The sequence below is a fragment of the Fringilla coelebs genome, assembly GCF_963513975.1.
Source record: "Fringilla coelebs genome assembly, chromosome: 3".
NCBI classification, from domain to species: Eukaryota; Metazoa; Chordata; class Aves; order Passeriformes; family Fringillidae; genus Fringilla; species Fringilla coelebs.
This window is the reverse complement of record NC_140030.1, coordinates 102,097,183-102,115,197: the sequence shown is the minus strand read 5'-3', so window position 1 is coordinate 102,115,197 and position 18,015 is coordinate 102,097,183. Positions and strand designations below refer to the sequence as shown.

General features: G+C 39.7%; 1 protein-coding gene across 3 annotated transcripts in view; it reads right to left on the bottom strand.

Annotated features, from left to right (window-relative positions):
* MSH2 (mutS homolog 2) overlaps positions 1-18,015 on the bottom strand; it is a 46,300-nt gene that overhangs the window by 14,575 nt on the left and 13,710 nt on the right. For all 3 annotated transcript variants that reach the window (XM_084202992.1, XM_084202993.1, XM_084202994.1), the window contains exons 7-8: positions 6,820-7,019; positions 1,676-1,785 (exon numbers count right to left, since the gene is read on the bottom strand). In XM_084202992.1, coding sequence (XP_084059118.1) covers positions 1,676-1,785; positions 6,820-7,019 — 310 coding nt within the window. The remainder of the gene's footprint in view (positions 1-1,675; positions 1,786-6,819; positions 7,020-18,015) is intronic.

The following is an 18,015-nucleotide window of genomic DNA, read 5'->3' as shown; positions in this document are numbered from 1 at the left end:
CGATCTGTCTGCTACCCTGGACTTAGGCAGCTAATCAAGACAGAGCATGGGGTGTTTCAAAACAAGAAGCCTTTGGAAACTGAAGTTTCTGAATCAGTAATTTCTGCCCCAAAAGAGACTCTAGAGGCTTAGGAAGGAACCTACATAGTGTCCCCAAAAACCCGACCAATTTCAACCCAGCTCTTGAGTTGAAAAGCAGAGACACGGTTCCTTCTAAACTTGAATTTTCAGAAGCAAGGATGAAGCATTTCATCTTTTTGTTGCATTTCATCTTTTTTCTCTCCCTTCCCTGTGCCTCCACTGCCAGGTGGCTATGTACCAAAAGCACTACCAAACTTTGAAGTTGCCCTGACTTGAGGAGGAGGTTGGAGTAGATGGTTTTTCAAAGGCCCCTTCTGATTCTGTGATAAATAGGAATGGAAGTGACAGTTTCTCAACTTTTATTACAGCTAGGTAAATGAATAACCATATCCCACGCTTTTTGAACTTAGACGTTTCTTTTTATATTAGAATGGATTATTGACACAATTTAGTTGCTATGACAACCTGTCCTTCAATTGCACTCAGAATAGAACTGCCTATTTTATTTGAACTCCCTCAAAATCCAAGAGGAATTTCAAGTCAAAGTTCAGATTCTAGTGTTCCTAGGGACAAGGTTTATTCTGCTGATAAAACCAGTGTTGGCTTATCTACAGGCATTTTCCAGTACCTTGAAGGAGGGGAGAAATCAAACTTAACATGTCAGATTCTATGGGATTTGACTAAAAATAACTGACTTGTTATTCTGTTTAGAAGGACAACAAAACATTTTTAAAGTAGAACCTGAAAAGAAATTTGAAGAGCTGGACTATGAAGGGTGAAGGCTTAAACAGCTGTTACTTTTAAAGAAAACAAGAGTCCCAGGGCACACAAACTGCATCAACAGATGGTCTGTAACTGGTATAAAGCTATAAATTTCTTCATTACCATACATCACAAATTACAGCAACATGTCAATCAAACAAGTCCTTCCATGAACAGTAAAATGCAGTTGATGGATGCACAACACAATACAAAGAAAGAAAAGGCAGCGCTCCTGCCTTTGGAGAAAAGTATGCATGTTCAAAATTTTTAACCCACTGCAGTTCTCACAAGTTCAACAAATGGCCCTTACTGCCTTGTCTGGCACATGTTTAGGTAGTTCTCTTATTTCTACAGCCAGCTGAGATCTTCACTTAGGATAATCCTAACCCCTGTTTAATAAAAAAAAAAAAAAAAGAAACTCCTAAAAGACTCCCCAAGTAATAAACATACCCTGGGCTACATTCTAGATTTGAGACATATCAATGTAACTTTAAAAATACAAAGTAGAGAAATGACAAAATTACTTCTCCACTTTTAATATTGATGAGATCTTTAAAAAATAGTTTCAGGTTCACAGCATCAATGCACCCAAAGCATTTTTTCACTGGCTAGATAATTTCAGATAGTGGGTGAATATCCTGTTGAGTACCCTGATATTTAATAACAGCCTTCATATATTTCTAAATGCAACATATATTTCTATATACAGTTAAAATATCACTAGCTACTTAATACAGATAATCAATTAAATTTAGTTCATATAGAGCAGATTGCAAAGCTCAATAAGCAACTTTAATTGCTGAGTAAACCCTGCCTACACAACATTTCATACCTTTTCCATGTCCAATGTTGTTTCTATCATCTCCAGAAACTTTGAGAAGTCAGAGCAGATATCATTAAGAGGTGTTATAAATACAGCCAACAACAACATCTGGTGAGCTCCTGTTAGGAACAAACAAAAAATTATCATTCCCAAACCCCCACAGATTTACCAGAATTCACTTATCCAAGATAAACAACACAACTGCAAGGTTAATTTTACAAAGATGGGCTAGGACTATTTCACTGAAACACATGTACCTTTTTTAAAATTGGCATTATCCCATCTACATTCTGATTGAGCTTGTACCTATTCTGTCACCTTTGTTCAGAACTGGGGGTATTAATTCCCTTCTGCTGTGAGTAAAACAACAAACAACAGCATAAAAGCAAACCCATTGTCTGAATATTACCAATTCTTGCACATAAGTTGACATGCCTTCTGCAAAAAATGTAGGACTTCTCTCCCACACTCACAGCTTTTAATTCTTCTTAACAAAGTATTACATAATACTGGGAATATTTGGTGATTACAATATGGACATAGAAACTGCAGTGTATGTTATCAACTTTTGTTTTCCACAAAAAACAAACCCCTCATATTATAACCAGGTCTTTACAGTAACTTCCTTCCACTAGACAGGAAGGCATCAAAATGAACAGAGATACTATGTAGCACCAAGTCAAACTGCATAGAACACATACTGGCTGGAAGTCCACGGAACACCAAAAGCATTGAACACCAAGAGCAGTTCACAGCTAAATTAACATGCACAGATATTGCCAAATTTGTGAAGGAAGTATTTTCTTCAGGTACACATAAGCTACAAATAAGCACCTATATCCAGCAGCCAGCTGTGGAAACGTTCTGTCAGTAAATGCATGTTTACATCTTTGCAGCCACTTCAAGTTATCATTTAATCACAGAAAGATTAGCATTATTGACTATATGATTTACAAAAATGCCTCAAGATGAATCCAATACCATGAGCTTAGACTCACTGAGTTATGTACAGAATCATGTTGCTGCCTCTAATGCTTACAGGCAAGGCTCTGCACATTAACAGACAAACACAAAATTAAGCTCTGGATATTCCAGAGCCTCTCAATTTCTTACCAGACTAAGGAAAAAGTCCTAGCCTTTCCTGAGAAAAAGTGCCATAGAAATTTATAGAAGAAGTGCCACAGAAATTTATAGAAGTTACATAGTGAGGACACGATTACCCAAGTGAATCTCTCCTCTCTAAATTGAAATAGAAAGAAAAAGTTTGGTTTGGTGTCTTTTTCTACCATGCCTTTTTGCTTCCCCAGTCTCTCAAACTTTTGAAATGAAAGCTCTAAACTGACTAACATCTATTAATAGAGAAAAAAATTACATATTGTTGAGAGATTACTGAAGTTGCAAAAATGGAGTTTTCTGCTGACTAAAAATCTTCAAAACCAAGAAATATGAATTAAAGATTGTTTTCAATTCCAAATTTGTTGCTTGCTCTCTTAATATCTTGATTTTTTCCCTCCTGTAAGAAGACACATCTAAACCAACCTATTAAATAAAAGCAGTCAACAGAGAAAGAGACTGAAGAGCAGAAAAAGTTTCATGTCCATTCTTCAGAGTGGGCTTAGCAGTTCCCAGTGCTCTAGCTGACAGAATACATGGCACACACAATTAAATGAGCTTCAATATTCTTGAATCAATGAAAAACAATTGTGCTTGAACTTAAAGTAGCTATTTTAATTTGTTTTCTTGAGTAGGGAAGTTTCACGATGCCATTTCATTATTTAAACTTGAAGGGTGTACCTTGGACACTACAGGGAGATGTCACATTCAAAAGTTGGAATATATTAAAATTAGAGCATATTAATTTATTAAGTAAATAAAATACTGATGTATTTACATACATTCATTTATATGGGTCCAACTGATACACTGCAAAATTTATTTTCACTTTTAATCCAACTTTAACTTGGTATCCAGCACTTGGGGGAAGTACAACAGTGGAGTCAGCAAATAATGGGGGTTTACAAAAGGTTCTTTGCACAAGCTTTTCTTAAAACACCTGGCATTGCAAGAATATGAGCCAGAAACACCACTGAAAAATTCTAAATTAAACTCCAACATTTCTTGCACCTGTATTCATTAACTCATAGAAAAGATGCATAGTAAAAAAAAAAAAAAAGCTCTTTTGCACCTACTCCACACTATTAGGATGGAAAGTAACCACTGAGAGAAAGACTAATAGAGCTATGCACCATCAAAAGCAGAGATGCACATTGATCACAGAGCCTATCTGTGCCCAGGTGCAGTTTTTAATTTAAACCATAATTTACTTACTGAAGCACAGACAAGTGTTTATTACACATGTTAAAGACTTGACTGTTAATATGGTTTAAAAATGTTGTCTGGCAATTAAAATAAAACACTAATCTTCAGACTTGAAGCACACAGTTAGTTTGGCAGCAAAATGACACTGCTCTATCCAGGCAAAACAGACAAATCCCAATGACTAAGTGCACCAGTCATTCTGATAGTGCAATGGAAAGTGGGATAAAAGGAAAAGAACAATGGAAATTGGGATAAAATACAGTATAGGTTTTCTACAGGTAGATAATATCTGTCTGAAATACTGAATGCCTGAGACAAAGGGGACTCTGCAGACCTAATCTGGGCTCTTCTAAAGCATTCAGCATGGTGTCATACGAGGTGCCAAGGTGTAAGATTTATGCCATGACCAGAGTGCAGATAAAGAGGACATCACCCACTTGCAAAAGATGAACAAGCTGAAAGGACATCAGTTCCTCCAGGGCTCACAGAAGCATTTATCTTTTTAAGATGTGTGAATTCATATTAATGCATAAAAGAAGGTTGCTTATAAATGTAACTAAAATATACAATATGGAAGCTATCAGTAGCTTATACTGGAATCAGATAAATCAGAAATAGATCAACACCTTGAAAACTGGGCTAATAGAAATGAAGTAAACTGTAACACTGAGTAAGATGACACATTGATAGATAAATGTGTTTCCACTATGAATAAGGAATAATCACTTGGATATGACAAAGGATGGGAAATAGCCAAGTTTGATCACAACAGGGTGTAAGACACCAGTGCAACAGTCTGGGAAAGAAGAGGACTGAAACAAGCAGTAAGGGATATTCAGTCACTGTATACAGTATGGTAAAAACACACCTGACACCCAGTACACAATTCCTCTATCCTGCATATTTACAGACTTAAAGAGTGTTTGTTTGAGATGGGAAAGAAGATGCTTCAGCAGCTTCTTGAAGACAGAAACCTTGTAAGGACCCAAATTTCATGCCCCAGCAATCTGAGTAATGAGCAATTGCTCCCTTTTGCCAGCTAGAGCAAAATGATTTGATGACTCAGAGTTCTTTCCCATCTTATGCAGACTTCTTATGGCCAAACCAGAAAAAAGCCATCTTCACTCATCACCCCCCTCCTCAGCTTTCACCATCCATAAAAACAAGGATTTCAACAAAACAATGCTTCATTTTGAGGGAAAGGCATTCACAGCTGATGGCTTTGTGGTTGTTCTATATCCCCATAGCTGCTCTATATCCCCACAGCCATTCATAGGCAAGGGAGTTCTGAAACTGGCACATACTCAGAATTGTCAAAAATCTTTCTGACTTTCCATCCCTTGATGAGTTACAACATTCTGTACAGTCAGAAACAGAGAAATTACCAGATCCAGTCTGAATCACTCATGTACATTGAAAATTACCAGACCATTCATGTACTTTGAACAGGTGGCACAAGTACAAAGAAAAATAAAAATAACACACCACCTATTTTAAACTATCTTTAATATACTGCTGGTGATTGCCCTACTAAGTCCAACTGATTCATGTGTAGAACAGGAAGAACCTTTTGCAGTCTATTAACTTTTCCATATGGTGAGCTTAGCATTTGCCTTACACAGATTGCTCCTCAAAACTCTAAAAATGGAATTGTTTTCCTATCCCAGGGGTATGACACAGGAACTCTGTTGATCCAAATGGCAACTAATGTAAAAAGAAGTGAAGACAGGAAGCCAGCATTCTGAACTAACACCTCAGTACAGGATGGGAATCCAAGAGCTCCATGTCAAGGCTAAAACAAGCAGAGTCTGTTTGGAAAAGCAAAATGGACACAACTGAGGCAGCTGGAGAGTGACAGCTCTTTAAAAACAAAAGCAAAAGAGTTACATCTGTCAGTGCCTTCAGAGTTTCAGATCTTAACTGCTCTTGGAAATAACACAGACAATAACCAAAAATTGATTTATTTTAAGATTAATATTGTAGAAGTTTCATTACTTGAAGCTGTAAAACTGTCGTACAGAAAAGTGCAAGACACTGGGTAGCTTTATTTTCTACTCAAATAGAGGAAAGAAAGTTTTGTAACCACACCATTTCAAACAACATTTGTTTTTTAGTCTTTGGTGCTTGCTTTACACAGAGGGAATTTCTAACAAATTAATGGGCTTCAGTAGAAATGAGCTTTCTGGTAGGTTAGAACTACTATTGCTAAATTGAATGCTGATCATATGTTGCATTTCCTTGCTAATACACAAAAAAGGAAAAAATATAGCAGCTTTTGTACTTTCTAGACTTGCTTGTCACAGCATTGTGCTTCCTACTAATGAGGACTGGAGGAAATCCTGCCATGTTACTAGTATCAAACACAGGAGCATTATGATTTAAAAAAAAATCATTTGAGTTATACCACTAATACTTAAACTGGGGGGATTTTGTGTGTAATTACAACCCAAACTGGATGACAACACTACTGTATGAATGCCATCTTGTTTATAAGATCACAGCACACAAACAGTTGGTCAGGAATTCCTAGAGGCAAGTCCAGGTCAAAGATTCCCACACCACCACCCAACAGTTCAAGCATCTCAGCTACACACTAATTGGAACAGATTTTCCTGCAAAGATTTGGCTTTGAACATTCTTAAGTATCTGATTGGCATTTTGTAATTTCAGCTCATTTAAAATTCAAATGTGCATAAGCTTTATTCCTGCAACAAAAGCACACAGGGAGAAAAGATTTAGAAAATCTTTGGATCAAATCTTTGGAAATCTATGCTCTATTTCTTTGCATCATCAGTGCACCACAAAGCACTGGGAATAGATGGGGGTAGCAATACCTTCATGTTTCTCTAGTGCTTGTACAACATTAGGCAGTTGATTGATAGCCTGGAACATTCGGTAACAGTCTTGTAAGTTTGCTGCTTGTCTCTGGAATTTCTTTGCCAGCCGGTTGAGGTCTGGAAAGCGACGTAACAGATCTTCCTGAAGGCACTGACGTAGCTCTGGATCCATCACAAAAGCTTCAACCAAATTCAACCTACATGAGAAATTCATAATCATGATTAGCATGGCATGATCTGTAATTCTTTCACGTCACCAGTCATCTGACAGTTTCTATCTGTATTTTCTCTGTGGCTGTATCCACTGGCCAGTTTCCTTGTTAAAAAAAAAAAAAAAAATGAAAACAGGATAACACATGAGCTGAGAAAGCAAGGAGATTTAACCCTTGTCAAGCTTCTGTAGTTTTGAACAGTTAGGGTTTCTAATGAACAGCACTGGAGTGAAATTGCTGGTATTTGCAAATGTTCCAAGTGCAAATACCAACATCTATCCTGTAGGTAAACTGACTTTGAGATTAATCCTTTCACTTCACTTGCAAAAAAGTCTTCCAGTAGTCTATGGAAGAAGAGGTATTAAACAGGGAAAAAAACCCCACTGCTGGCAAGGCTAACATGGACACTGTGCAGCTGTGCAAGCCTGGACCATGGGATGGGAAGGCACCTCTGGGTACTGACCACTCTACCCCTGCTCAAAGCAGGGCTGTCACCGACATGTTTTATGAAAAATCCTTTCCTTTGGATTTTTCCTCCTGAGAAGCTGAGAGGCCTCAGGAACAAAATGTAAGCAATGATTATCTGCTGCTGTGGAATGCAGCAGGTGGATTTGGGATTGGTCTCATGTGGTTGCTTCTAATTAATGGCCAATCACAGTCCAGCTGTCTCAGACTGTCTCAGTCAGTCTGAGCCTTTGTTATTCACTCCTTTTCTATTCTTAGCCAGCCTTCTGATGAAATCCTTCCTTCTATTCTTTAAGTATAGTTTTTAATAATATATATATAATAAAATAATAAATCAAGCCTTCTGAACATGGAGTCAACTTTCTCATCTCTTCCCTCACCCTGAGACCCCTGTGATCACTGTCACACAGGGCCACAGCTACAGCCAGCTGCACATCCTGGGCATCCCCAAGGATGGTCCCAGTGTCAGCCCCTGGAACAGAGCCCTTGTGGCTGACCTCCATGGGGACTGCATGCCCCTGAGCCTGGCAGCTGGGTGAGTCCTCAGTGCACCCCACTGTACTGATCAGTGATCCTCTACTGACCTAGTCCCTGCTTTGTGAGATGCAGCAGGAGACAGTGAGAGCTCAAACCACAAGAAGCAACATTTCCTGCTCTTCCCTTATCCAACCACCTACTTTATCTATTGTAGAAGGTTACTGGGTTAGCCAGCTACAATTTTCCCTCTGTAAATCCATGCCAACTACTCCCAAACTACTGTTTGCCTCATGGCAGGCACTGGGGGACTGCATTCTTATCAATGAGTGTCCTGTCTGCCAGCCTCGTCACCACTGACTCCCAGCTTGCCTTCCCTTGCTGTTGCTCCCTGACATCTTGGTGTGGTATTTTTTTGGGGTTTTTTTGCTTGGCTTTTTTTTTTTTTTAATTTTAGGTATGGGGGCTTTAAAATAGTGAAATAAATATTAGGTGCTCAAAGCAAGCATAAATCTCAACAAAAAGTGACAGAGCATTAAATTGTATTTCTCCACTAGAATGCAAGCACACTTTCATACTTTTTTTTTGGGTCTTTGCATCAGTTAACATTGCCATCTCTATGCATTTTGCATTTGCAGTTAAAAAAAGAAGTCGAAAATTGTTAATTTTGGAATGCTGGGAAGGTCAGTGTTCTTTGATCACACTTTCAGAACACCAAGGAAGAGCTCTCCCTCCTTCAGAGACCTCCCCACATTACATACTGTGCTGATATCTGGTTAGTAATATCTATCAATATCTTTGCTTCAGCAGAGAAGTTAATTTTATCTAGAGACATGCAAGCAAGGAAAGAACAGCTTCCACCACATTATTCCTGCTGGTTTGCTTACTGGCAGAAAAATGCATTTGTTTCAATTACAGTAACATCTGCACTTGCAAGCTGCATTGGAAACGACAATTTTTTTGTCATTCTGACAGCAGTAATCTCCGCATTACACACTGCAGTGCTGTGCAGAGTGCCAGACACTGGCAACACTACACAGGGGTTAACACAGTCCACTGCCTCAGGTAATTAGCAAAGACAGGAAACAAAGGCTTTGGCTAAAGCAACACAAGAGGTAGAGAGCCCTGGACAGGTCTGTACATTTCTGTATACAAAATACTCCTTCTATTTCAAAAAGTATTCTACCCCCACACTCCAGTGAACTTTCTCTATTACACCAAAAAAAAAAAAACCCCAATGAAAAAGATGAGAGAAGGATCCTACCTCTACATTTATCCATTCCACTATGGCCTTAATACATAAATAGAGAGATTGACATTACTGACACATAAGGGTGCTTTACTTCCAAAAGAAACATTAAAGTTTCAGCATGCACGCAGAGCTTGTCAGAAACAGACAGGAAAACACTGAAGATACCTACTGCAAGAACACAGAACAGGACTTGTATGAGAAACATCATAAAAGCCAAGCAATTTGGTGGTGTTGGTGTTTCTGAGCACGATTTCTAGCTTTCAGACTTCTGTCAAATGGTTTGGAGGAATAACAAGAACTACACAATCTCATCACAGCAGATCCACTGCCATGTTTGTCACAAATCCTTTCCATTTACCCAGCACACCTCACTTAGGGCTCACAGCACAAACTCTTCTCTCAGAAGTGCCAGCAGCAACCAGTGACCAACTGCAGCTTTTAAAGACCAGATATTGTTTACATATTGAGAGAAAAAAAGCAATAAGAACTGAATCAAACTAAAGACACCTGATACAACTGCTTAACAGCCTGAAAACGAGCCCACTAACCAGATGTGCTCCTTCCCCCCTAAGGGATCAGAGAAGGAACCAACTCACCAACATGAACCTGCCCACAGGAACCAAGCAGCTCGGTCATTTTTAGTCCTGTACTCTGGAAACAATTCCTTTGGCAAAAACAAAGCAGGGTTTATTATAGACTTCTCCATTTAGCATATCCATGTATTCCTACTGTTACCTTCCTTGGTCTTCAGCAGGTATAGCCATGGCAAACACACAAGAGGTTGTACTGTCCTGATGTTATGTCCTCTCACTTCCCAGGTATTATGCTGTATTTGTAAACTTATTCATTATTTCTCCATTATCAAAATAGCACCACACCATCAACCCATAAAGAGGAACTAGCTGCAAAGACCTTCAAGTTTTATTATGAGAAAAATGACATGAATTTCTGGTTTAAAACCACCTTATTTCACTTTTAAAAATCTCAGTATTTCTTCACTTTAAAAAAGCATCAGGAAGAAAGCAAGACACATGGGAATGTTTATCCATTATCAAAGTGAATTTTAATTCAGAGAAATACCATTCCTGCCTGCAGCAGGAAATAAGACTTTTCTGGGTTTATCCAACCTGCTTAAACTACTGAGTACTCCGTGATTTCAACTTTGAAATTTCATGTATAAAAAAACTACTTTTTTTTCTTATTTTGATGACCAATTTCACACATGCAAGAATGTGCAAAATTCAAGTTCACCATCAACATCAGATGCTATCTTGCCCTCTCATGGCTCATGTTTAAAGTCAGAGAACTTAGATTCTCTTCCAAGAGGTCCTTAGAAAATCAGTAATGCTAGCATACAGATAAATGCAGAGAATCACTTCTGAAAACTTACTAAATTCTGCACAGCTGCTGTAAGTCATTCAAGAACAGCTTGTGTAGTCTCGAGCTTATCTCTACCAGGATCTAGGGGTTTTTTCCCCATTTGTGCCTTTTGCACAAACAAACCCTTCACCTTCATCCCACAACTCCCTCAGCTTGTTCAACAGCCTCTTGGATAAGACCTGTCAAAGGCATTTTGAAAGCTCTAATTTATTTTTTTCCCCTCCTCTTTTGTCCAAAATGACAAGTTCAAAGAGTTCTCAGATCAGCATGAACAATTTTCCTCTGCCAAAACCATGATAATTAGACTAACATTTCATGACCTTCCTGATACTGTTCTACCTTCCCCCCTACATTTGCCAACCACAAAGATACATCTGACAGGTTTGTGTTCATGCCACGTTTTGCATAACAATTTTCTGTTGGTAAGAACACATACAAGGCTGCTGAATAGAAAGGTAATGCAACCATAAGCCATGAATAATGCTCACAAGTAATAATGAAATCAAATGACAGGTTGTTTTTTATATAAAGTTCAACAAGGGGGGGGGGGGGGGGGGGGGAAGGAAATACAAAAAGAAACAAATTTTTAAAATCCAAGAAAGCGTAACCAAACAACAGCTGACAACACTAGGTAACTTCATTTCTGCCACACAGCCAAAAGGAAAGGAAAATAGGGCAAAACTTTCCACCAGAGATCTAAGGCAGAGCAGTCAAGATAACAGAAACAATTATAAGTAATGAAACCACACTAGAACATAAAGGAAATCTCTGTTTCAAAACTGTTATTTAAATCTGCAAAACCAGAGAACAAGACTGCAGCAAATGTAACTACTGAAACTCAGCACAAGTGCTTTCCTTCAATTTGGAAACAGTAACCACCTTTTACTCCTGCTAAGCACAACCATGGCTGTTGACCACTTCTGAATTCTGGGCTCTCACAAGTGTCATTAGGCTTAGTGTGCTCTGGGAGACAGAGAGAGGAAAAACCCCACTCATCTCCATGTTTCTGCTGGATATTCCAGACTCCAACTCAAAACATTCCATCCTCTCCCCAGTTCTGCTGTTAATAGGAGGCATCGCTTGAACCAGCTTCTGACAGAAGGCCAATGTACCCCACACACAGAAAAAAACAACAAAAATCTGGTTTTTTTCAATCTAATATATGGCACACACTTTCCTTCACACTGCTTCCATTCCACTGATGTCTGCATCACATCTGACATCAGAAGAGATTGCTGCTTCCCTGGCTACAGCTGTGCAACATTTTTCATCACCATTTTAAGGTGCCTCAACACAGATGTTGTCAGGAAAACACTAACCATGCCAGATTTGTATATAGATTTTTATGAAGAAAGAAAAGAATTCTGAGTGTAGAAATAATAACTAAACAGACTAAAATAAAAGACCACAGGTTGAAGGAATAGAGTCTTTATAATGCCTGAGCAGGATTGGCCAGCACCATAAAAACCCCAAAAACCAAAAAAAAGAAAAAAAACCCACACAAAACAAAAAGCAAAACCAAAAAAACAACCAAAACACCAACAAACCAGTGTGCAATAAGATTTTTTAAAAAGCACCTAAAGTTTTAATCTCTCCTCCAGCAACATCCTACAAAACCCTGGACAGCTCTGCACCTCTCTATGCATGCAAAAAAGAAAACACTTCCCTCAAGCACCTCTGCTCAAAACTCTGAGGTTTTTTTCTATCATTTCATGAAACAGGGATCCATATGTAATCACTAACACATATTTAATAATGAGTAATAAATATTTAGTTATTACTTCAGGTTAGTGACTTTAAATCCCAATTACTCATAGATGTTTTCAGGAAAAAACTGTACTAAGAATTCCACATAACACATGGGGAAAGTGCTAATACTGAAATAAACTAAGAATGCCCTCTCTTACAGGAGAAGCTGCCTTACTTTAAGAAGACTTTAAAGTTTGCAACTCCCCTGACTATCTAACAGCTGAGTCTACTGAAGAGCATAAATTCTCTGCCTGCTAAAGGATTTCTCTGACTGCAGATTAAGACCAACTTTCCTGTCCAACTGTTCTACCTGATTATGCAGAATTTTAATCAAGAAATACCACTTACAAAAGCAGCATATTAAGGACTGCTTTAAAATATACTGAGACTTTCATCTCACCACAGGTTTCAGAATATGCACAGCTGTATCAGTTTAATTTCATGTTTTCCTTATGCAAAGGAAAGTAGAAAAACACCTCACCTAGGACTATTTTGTTTCCCTCAGGTTTCTTTCAAACTCAGATGTCTTCTTAACCCAACGTAGTAGCCAAAGCAAATCCTCCCTGGACATGCTTAACCTAGACTTGTAAAATGATAGCCACCACCTTACCTGTTCTAACTGGGTTTTCTTTTTCACACAAGGCACACAGTATTTTAACCCCCTGGAGGAAGCACAGACTACAGCAAGTTGCTGTAGTAGACAAATACTTCAAACTCTTTTTTCCAAGCAAAATTTTTTTTCTAACCAGAAATAAGCAAGGCACTGTCCTTTAAGCTCTCTTTATAAACTTCTCCTGGTGACCAAGTCGTTCCCTAAACAATCATCTCTCTCCCAAAAATCAGCCATAATCCAGTCTGCTGCATTAAATTCACAAAGCTCTTTTCATGCCAAAGAACTTCAGTATGCTTTACAGCCTTAAGGCAGACACCTAAGATTGGCACATGGGAGCCTAAATCAGAAATCTGAACCCTGATAACTAAAAATTACTTTAGTGATTCAGCACACAGCAGCATAAAAATCACACTGACCATCCCAGGTCATTTTGCCTCAGACAATCAGAGCTGCTGCATGCATTTATAAAAATAACATCCAAAATTTCTCAGACAAGCACAAAGAAATAACAATGCAAAATAGCTAGGCAACCCACACATGCTTTTGGAAGTGCTTAGTTATGCATAAAAGACTTTTTTTTTTATAAAACTAGAGCAGTCTTTGCAAACAATTAGAAATAAATGTAACACAAACCCTGAGGAATAAAGAACCTGCAGCTCTAGAAAGACTAATACCATCAAAAGCCATTTTATTTTAGTCATACATCATAGGCCTAGGATCACTGATCTCAGTCCCCACTCAGCTCATACTGGAGCCTTTGCACAGCCAGAAGTTGCTCTGGTTTCTGGCTTGGAAGGGGCTCACAACAGGCACCAGTTCCTCCAGTACTTTGAAGACACTAGATCTGAATCCAGGTTTCTGACTCTCCAAGAACTCAGAATGTTGCTTTCTGGATGAGTTGTACACACACCTCTCCAGCACTTCTTACACATGAGAGAGAATAACCCAAGCAAGGGGTCAGATTCTTACTGCTGTTTTAATGAACTTGTACCAATTCCAAAATTTTGTGTCTGAACACCACAAGCTGTTAGCCTGAGCAAGCTCTCCTCCAGCTCTCCCAGATTTGCATGAACACACAAGGGCCTATAATTCAGAAGCAGACAACCCAGACAATCCCAAGACACCCAGGTGGGAGGCTTGTGCCCAGGTATTCAAGACTTCTTCCTACTGTCTGCCAAAAAAAGAGCAGCCTGCACCTCCACAGGGACTCCCCTCCATGCTAAATGGCTCAAAACCTTTCCCACCCACTCTTGCCTGAACAGTGTCATTGTTTCCTCCTGCCACTTGAGCACAAAGTTGGTTCTGTTTCCTCAGTTTCTGAATGTTTCTGTATTATCAAATCACTTTACAGGTTCCCTCCCTGAAAACCACTGTCACGACCTAAACACCCCCAAAAAGCTAAACTGAAAGATAGCTGCTTACAAAAGCAAACTTTGAAGATGACAGTGAAGAAGTAGAACAATGTATATTCTTCCTCAATCCAGAATTTGACGTGCATTACAGTTTTATGTGAGGGATGTGAAATTGGAGGCTTTTTACAAATGAGAAGATATTGTATCATACAGCAGATGAACAGAAACAGCAAACCAGGAACAAAGAGCCCCAGGGGGATGCATTTCACACTTCACCTGTAATGCCTGTGTTCTTAGAGAGACAATGCTGGCACCCCAGGAAGATTACAGCATTCCTTGGATTCTGATCACCTCTGTAGCTTCTTAAAAGATTTTGCAATCATTCACAGCTCTAGACCCAAAATGAGTACCAAAACTTCCCCTCTGCTGAAACAAAGAAGCAGAGAGACCAAAGAGGAGCTGGCTCAGGGGTACAGCTGGAGCTGTCCTGCTCTGTCCACAGCCCAGCCACGAAGCAATTGGAGGAACAAAACCTGGGAGAGGCACCTGTGGCCACCTCAGCTTGCGACTGAGGGGGATGCTCCCAGCTGCAGCCCCCTCCTCAAACACACATCTTCATTTGCTGTGGCTGGGTTTGCTCTTCACCTCTGGCTCCCCTGAAGCACCTCACCCTGGGGTGGCCCTGCCAGCTGTGGACAAGCCCAGCTGTGCCCTGATGTTGGCCTAGAGTGGCTAGGAAATGATGCCCTCAAGCCCCAGTCCCAGCAGCACTTCCGAGCTGGCAGAAAGCAGCACTGCCACCAGGAGAAGTGTGAGGTAGGGCTGCTAGCCACTGCTCTTCTGCCTGCCATACTTTCCCCATCAGGTTTTAAATGAACTAAAGCAAGGATCTATCTGCAGGCACGGATCTGGAGCCCTCAGAAAGCATTTAGCACTAACAACTGCCTTTCACTCCATTGTAACAGGGCAGCTCTCCTCAGAACCCACTGTATTGTCCTTTAATCTTAAATGTAACTCGAAGAGTCCATGAATATCCTGCTTTTCACAGCCCTGCTGAAGTATAATCCCTTGTAATACGGAGTGCAAGGTTTGAAGAGCAGCTTTAGACCCTAGGAGAGCCACAGAAATCAAACTGCACACACTTTCCAGAGCTCTTGGTACACACTGTGCTTCTAAGCAGCTGCACAGATAAGGCTCCCTGCTGGTAAACCTGTAATATTAAACAATGTAACAGAAAGCCACAGTCAAATATCAGTCTCATGCCTTTTCTAGTTTCCCTAATTAGTCCCTAAACTATCCTACCCTGATAACAGTAATGGATATTTCTAACTGCAGAATAGTCCATTTACAGAGAAATTTTGTAATTCAAATAAATGCAGTCTTCCAAATAAACAGAGTTCACACTCCTCTATATCAGTTATATTTATATAACATAAAATTAATATGGATCAGGGAAGCAACAGACTCTTTCCCACCCTACATGAATTTCTGAATACACTATTTGAGTATTATGTCAAAGGCTAGAGAGCAAATTAAAGGCCTGGGATTCTATCAGGGGTACCAGGCACAAAGTAACTATTTTTTATAAAAATCAAGCATGAAAATTTTTTACAGAAATCAAGCATTGAAAACTGCATGTACTGACTATGAGGCAAGATAATAGAATAAAAAATAAGACAGGATTATCAGAAAAGCAGTTAAAATGACACTGGGTTTTTTTCCCCACAAGATACTTATCCAAGTCTGATGTTACCAATAATTCATTATTTTTGCACAAGTGCTTATGAACTTTACGACATCAGCAGGTCAAGCAAAGTAAAGAAGAAAACAATTCTTCAACAGAAAAATAAAATATTTGGTCTTACTTCTTGTCAGCAAAGTACCACTTGATGCAATTAAGACTTTGCTCCTGAAGCAGACTGCAGCAATATTTACAGGGGCTGAGGGAAGTGAGTGCCTGGCATCACGCTGAAGAACGTGAAATAAAGCAGCACCACAGCAGCAGAGCTCTGCTTGGCCTCCTCCAGCCAGAACTAAGGAACAAGTGCAGGACTGGGAGGCAGGCACAGAAATTCCAAGAGAAGAAAGAAGGAGAGAGAGAAGGAAGGAGAGAGAGAAGGAAGGAGAGAGAGAAGGAAGGAGAGAGAGAAGGAAGGAGAGAGAGAAGGAGAGAGAGAGAGAAGGAGAGAGAGAAGGAGAGAGAGAAGGAGAGAGAGAAGAAGAGAGAGAAGAAGAGAGAGAAGAAGAGAGAGAAGAAGAGAGAGAAGAAGAGAGAAGAAGAAGAGAGAAGAAGAGAGAAGAGAGAGAACAAGAGAAGAGAGAGAACAAGAAGAGACAGAACAAGAGAAGAGAGAGAACAAGAGAAGAGAGAGAACAAGAGAAATCACCTTCCCTTCATTCTCAAGGCAAGGCTGGCAGTACAGCCCATTAACCAGCGCCCTGCCCACGGCCAGGAGCTGCAGGCAGCTGTGTTTCACAGGAGAGCAGAGGGGACCTGCAGGAGCATTTCTGCAGGCAGGAGGTGACCAGAGCTTGCCAGGGCTGCCCCTGCTTCCCTCCACGTGAGACTAAAGGCCACCTATGCCCTGCAGCAGGGACACAGGGACATCTCCCTGTCACTACCTTACAGCTGGGACTATTCCACATTCCCATGGCAGACCAGCCCTGGCTCTACAAAGCTCAGGTCCTGAAAATATCAGAGCATTTAAAACAAGGAGTACTGCTCCTGTCTAGATTCTGAAGAAACTTTCATACACCTGTTCATCCCAATAACACCGACACAATCACCCCAGCCATACCTCAAACCAGAACCAGGTGTCTTTTATTTCCCACCCCTCAGCCTGGGTGTGTTACATACAGTACCAGTCACTATCTAACTGACAGACAAGGAAAACAAACCATTACTTTCTTTTATCAAAAGCTGGATTTGCCAAATAAGAACAAAGTACTTTTTAATTATTACCAAGAACTGCCACTCAAACTAGTTTTACGTAACAGCACAAAACTAAAGAGATTTGATTCCCCTCCCCTCCTCTTTCACAGCTAAGGAATAACAAAATTGTTGCCCCTAATGAATTAAACAGCTTACCAGAAGAGGAACTGGCATAAAAAGGGGAAATTCTCACCTTATAGTGACAGACTACTTCACAGAATGATAAACAAAGTGTTCCCAACTTTAAAAGCGCATTTTTATAGAAAAAAAAAAAGAGTATCTATCAGCAAAGCTGAATTTTGAATATTCAACACAGCAAATCCTTTCCCACCTCAAACCCCACTGCAGTCTTGCTGGACTAAGCAGTCTCTTGCCCTCAAGGAGACAAAAGAAATATGATGATAGCTCATAAAACAACAAATGTCAGAGATGTATTTTTTGTCTTCTCAAGGTTTATTTCCATGCATATAGTCTTTTTCATAAAATTTTCATTGTCTGTTTTCTGTAGGAGCTAAAAATATTCTAATAGCATCTTCACAGCAAATTTGTCAGGCAAGCAGCAGGTTTATTGAGCAACGGCAGTGCACAGCTCCATTTCACACATTCACTATTCCAATCCAAGGATAGGCAGATATCCATTCCATCCTCCTGTAGCAAGTCTGGCAATCTGACTCACAACATAAATCAACTGGCATCATCTCTAAAGCAGTCAAAGTACCAACAGAAGGCAAGCTCAAGTCAGATTATTAAATCTGAACAAATCC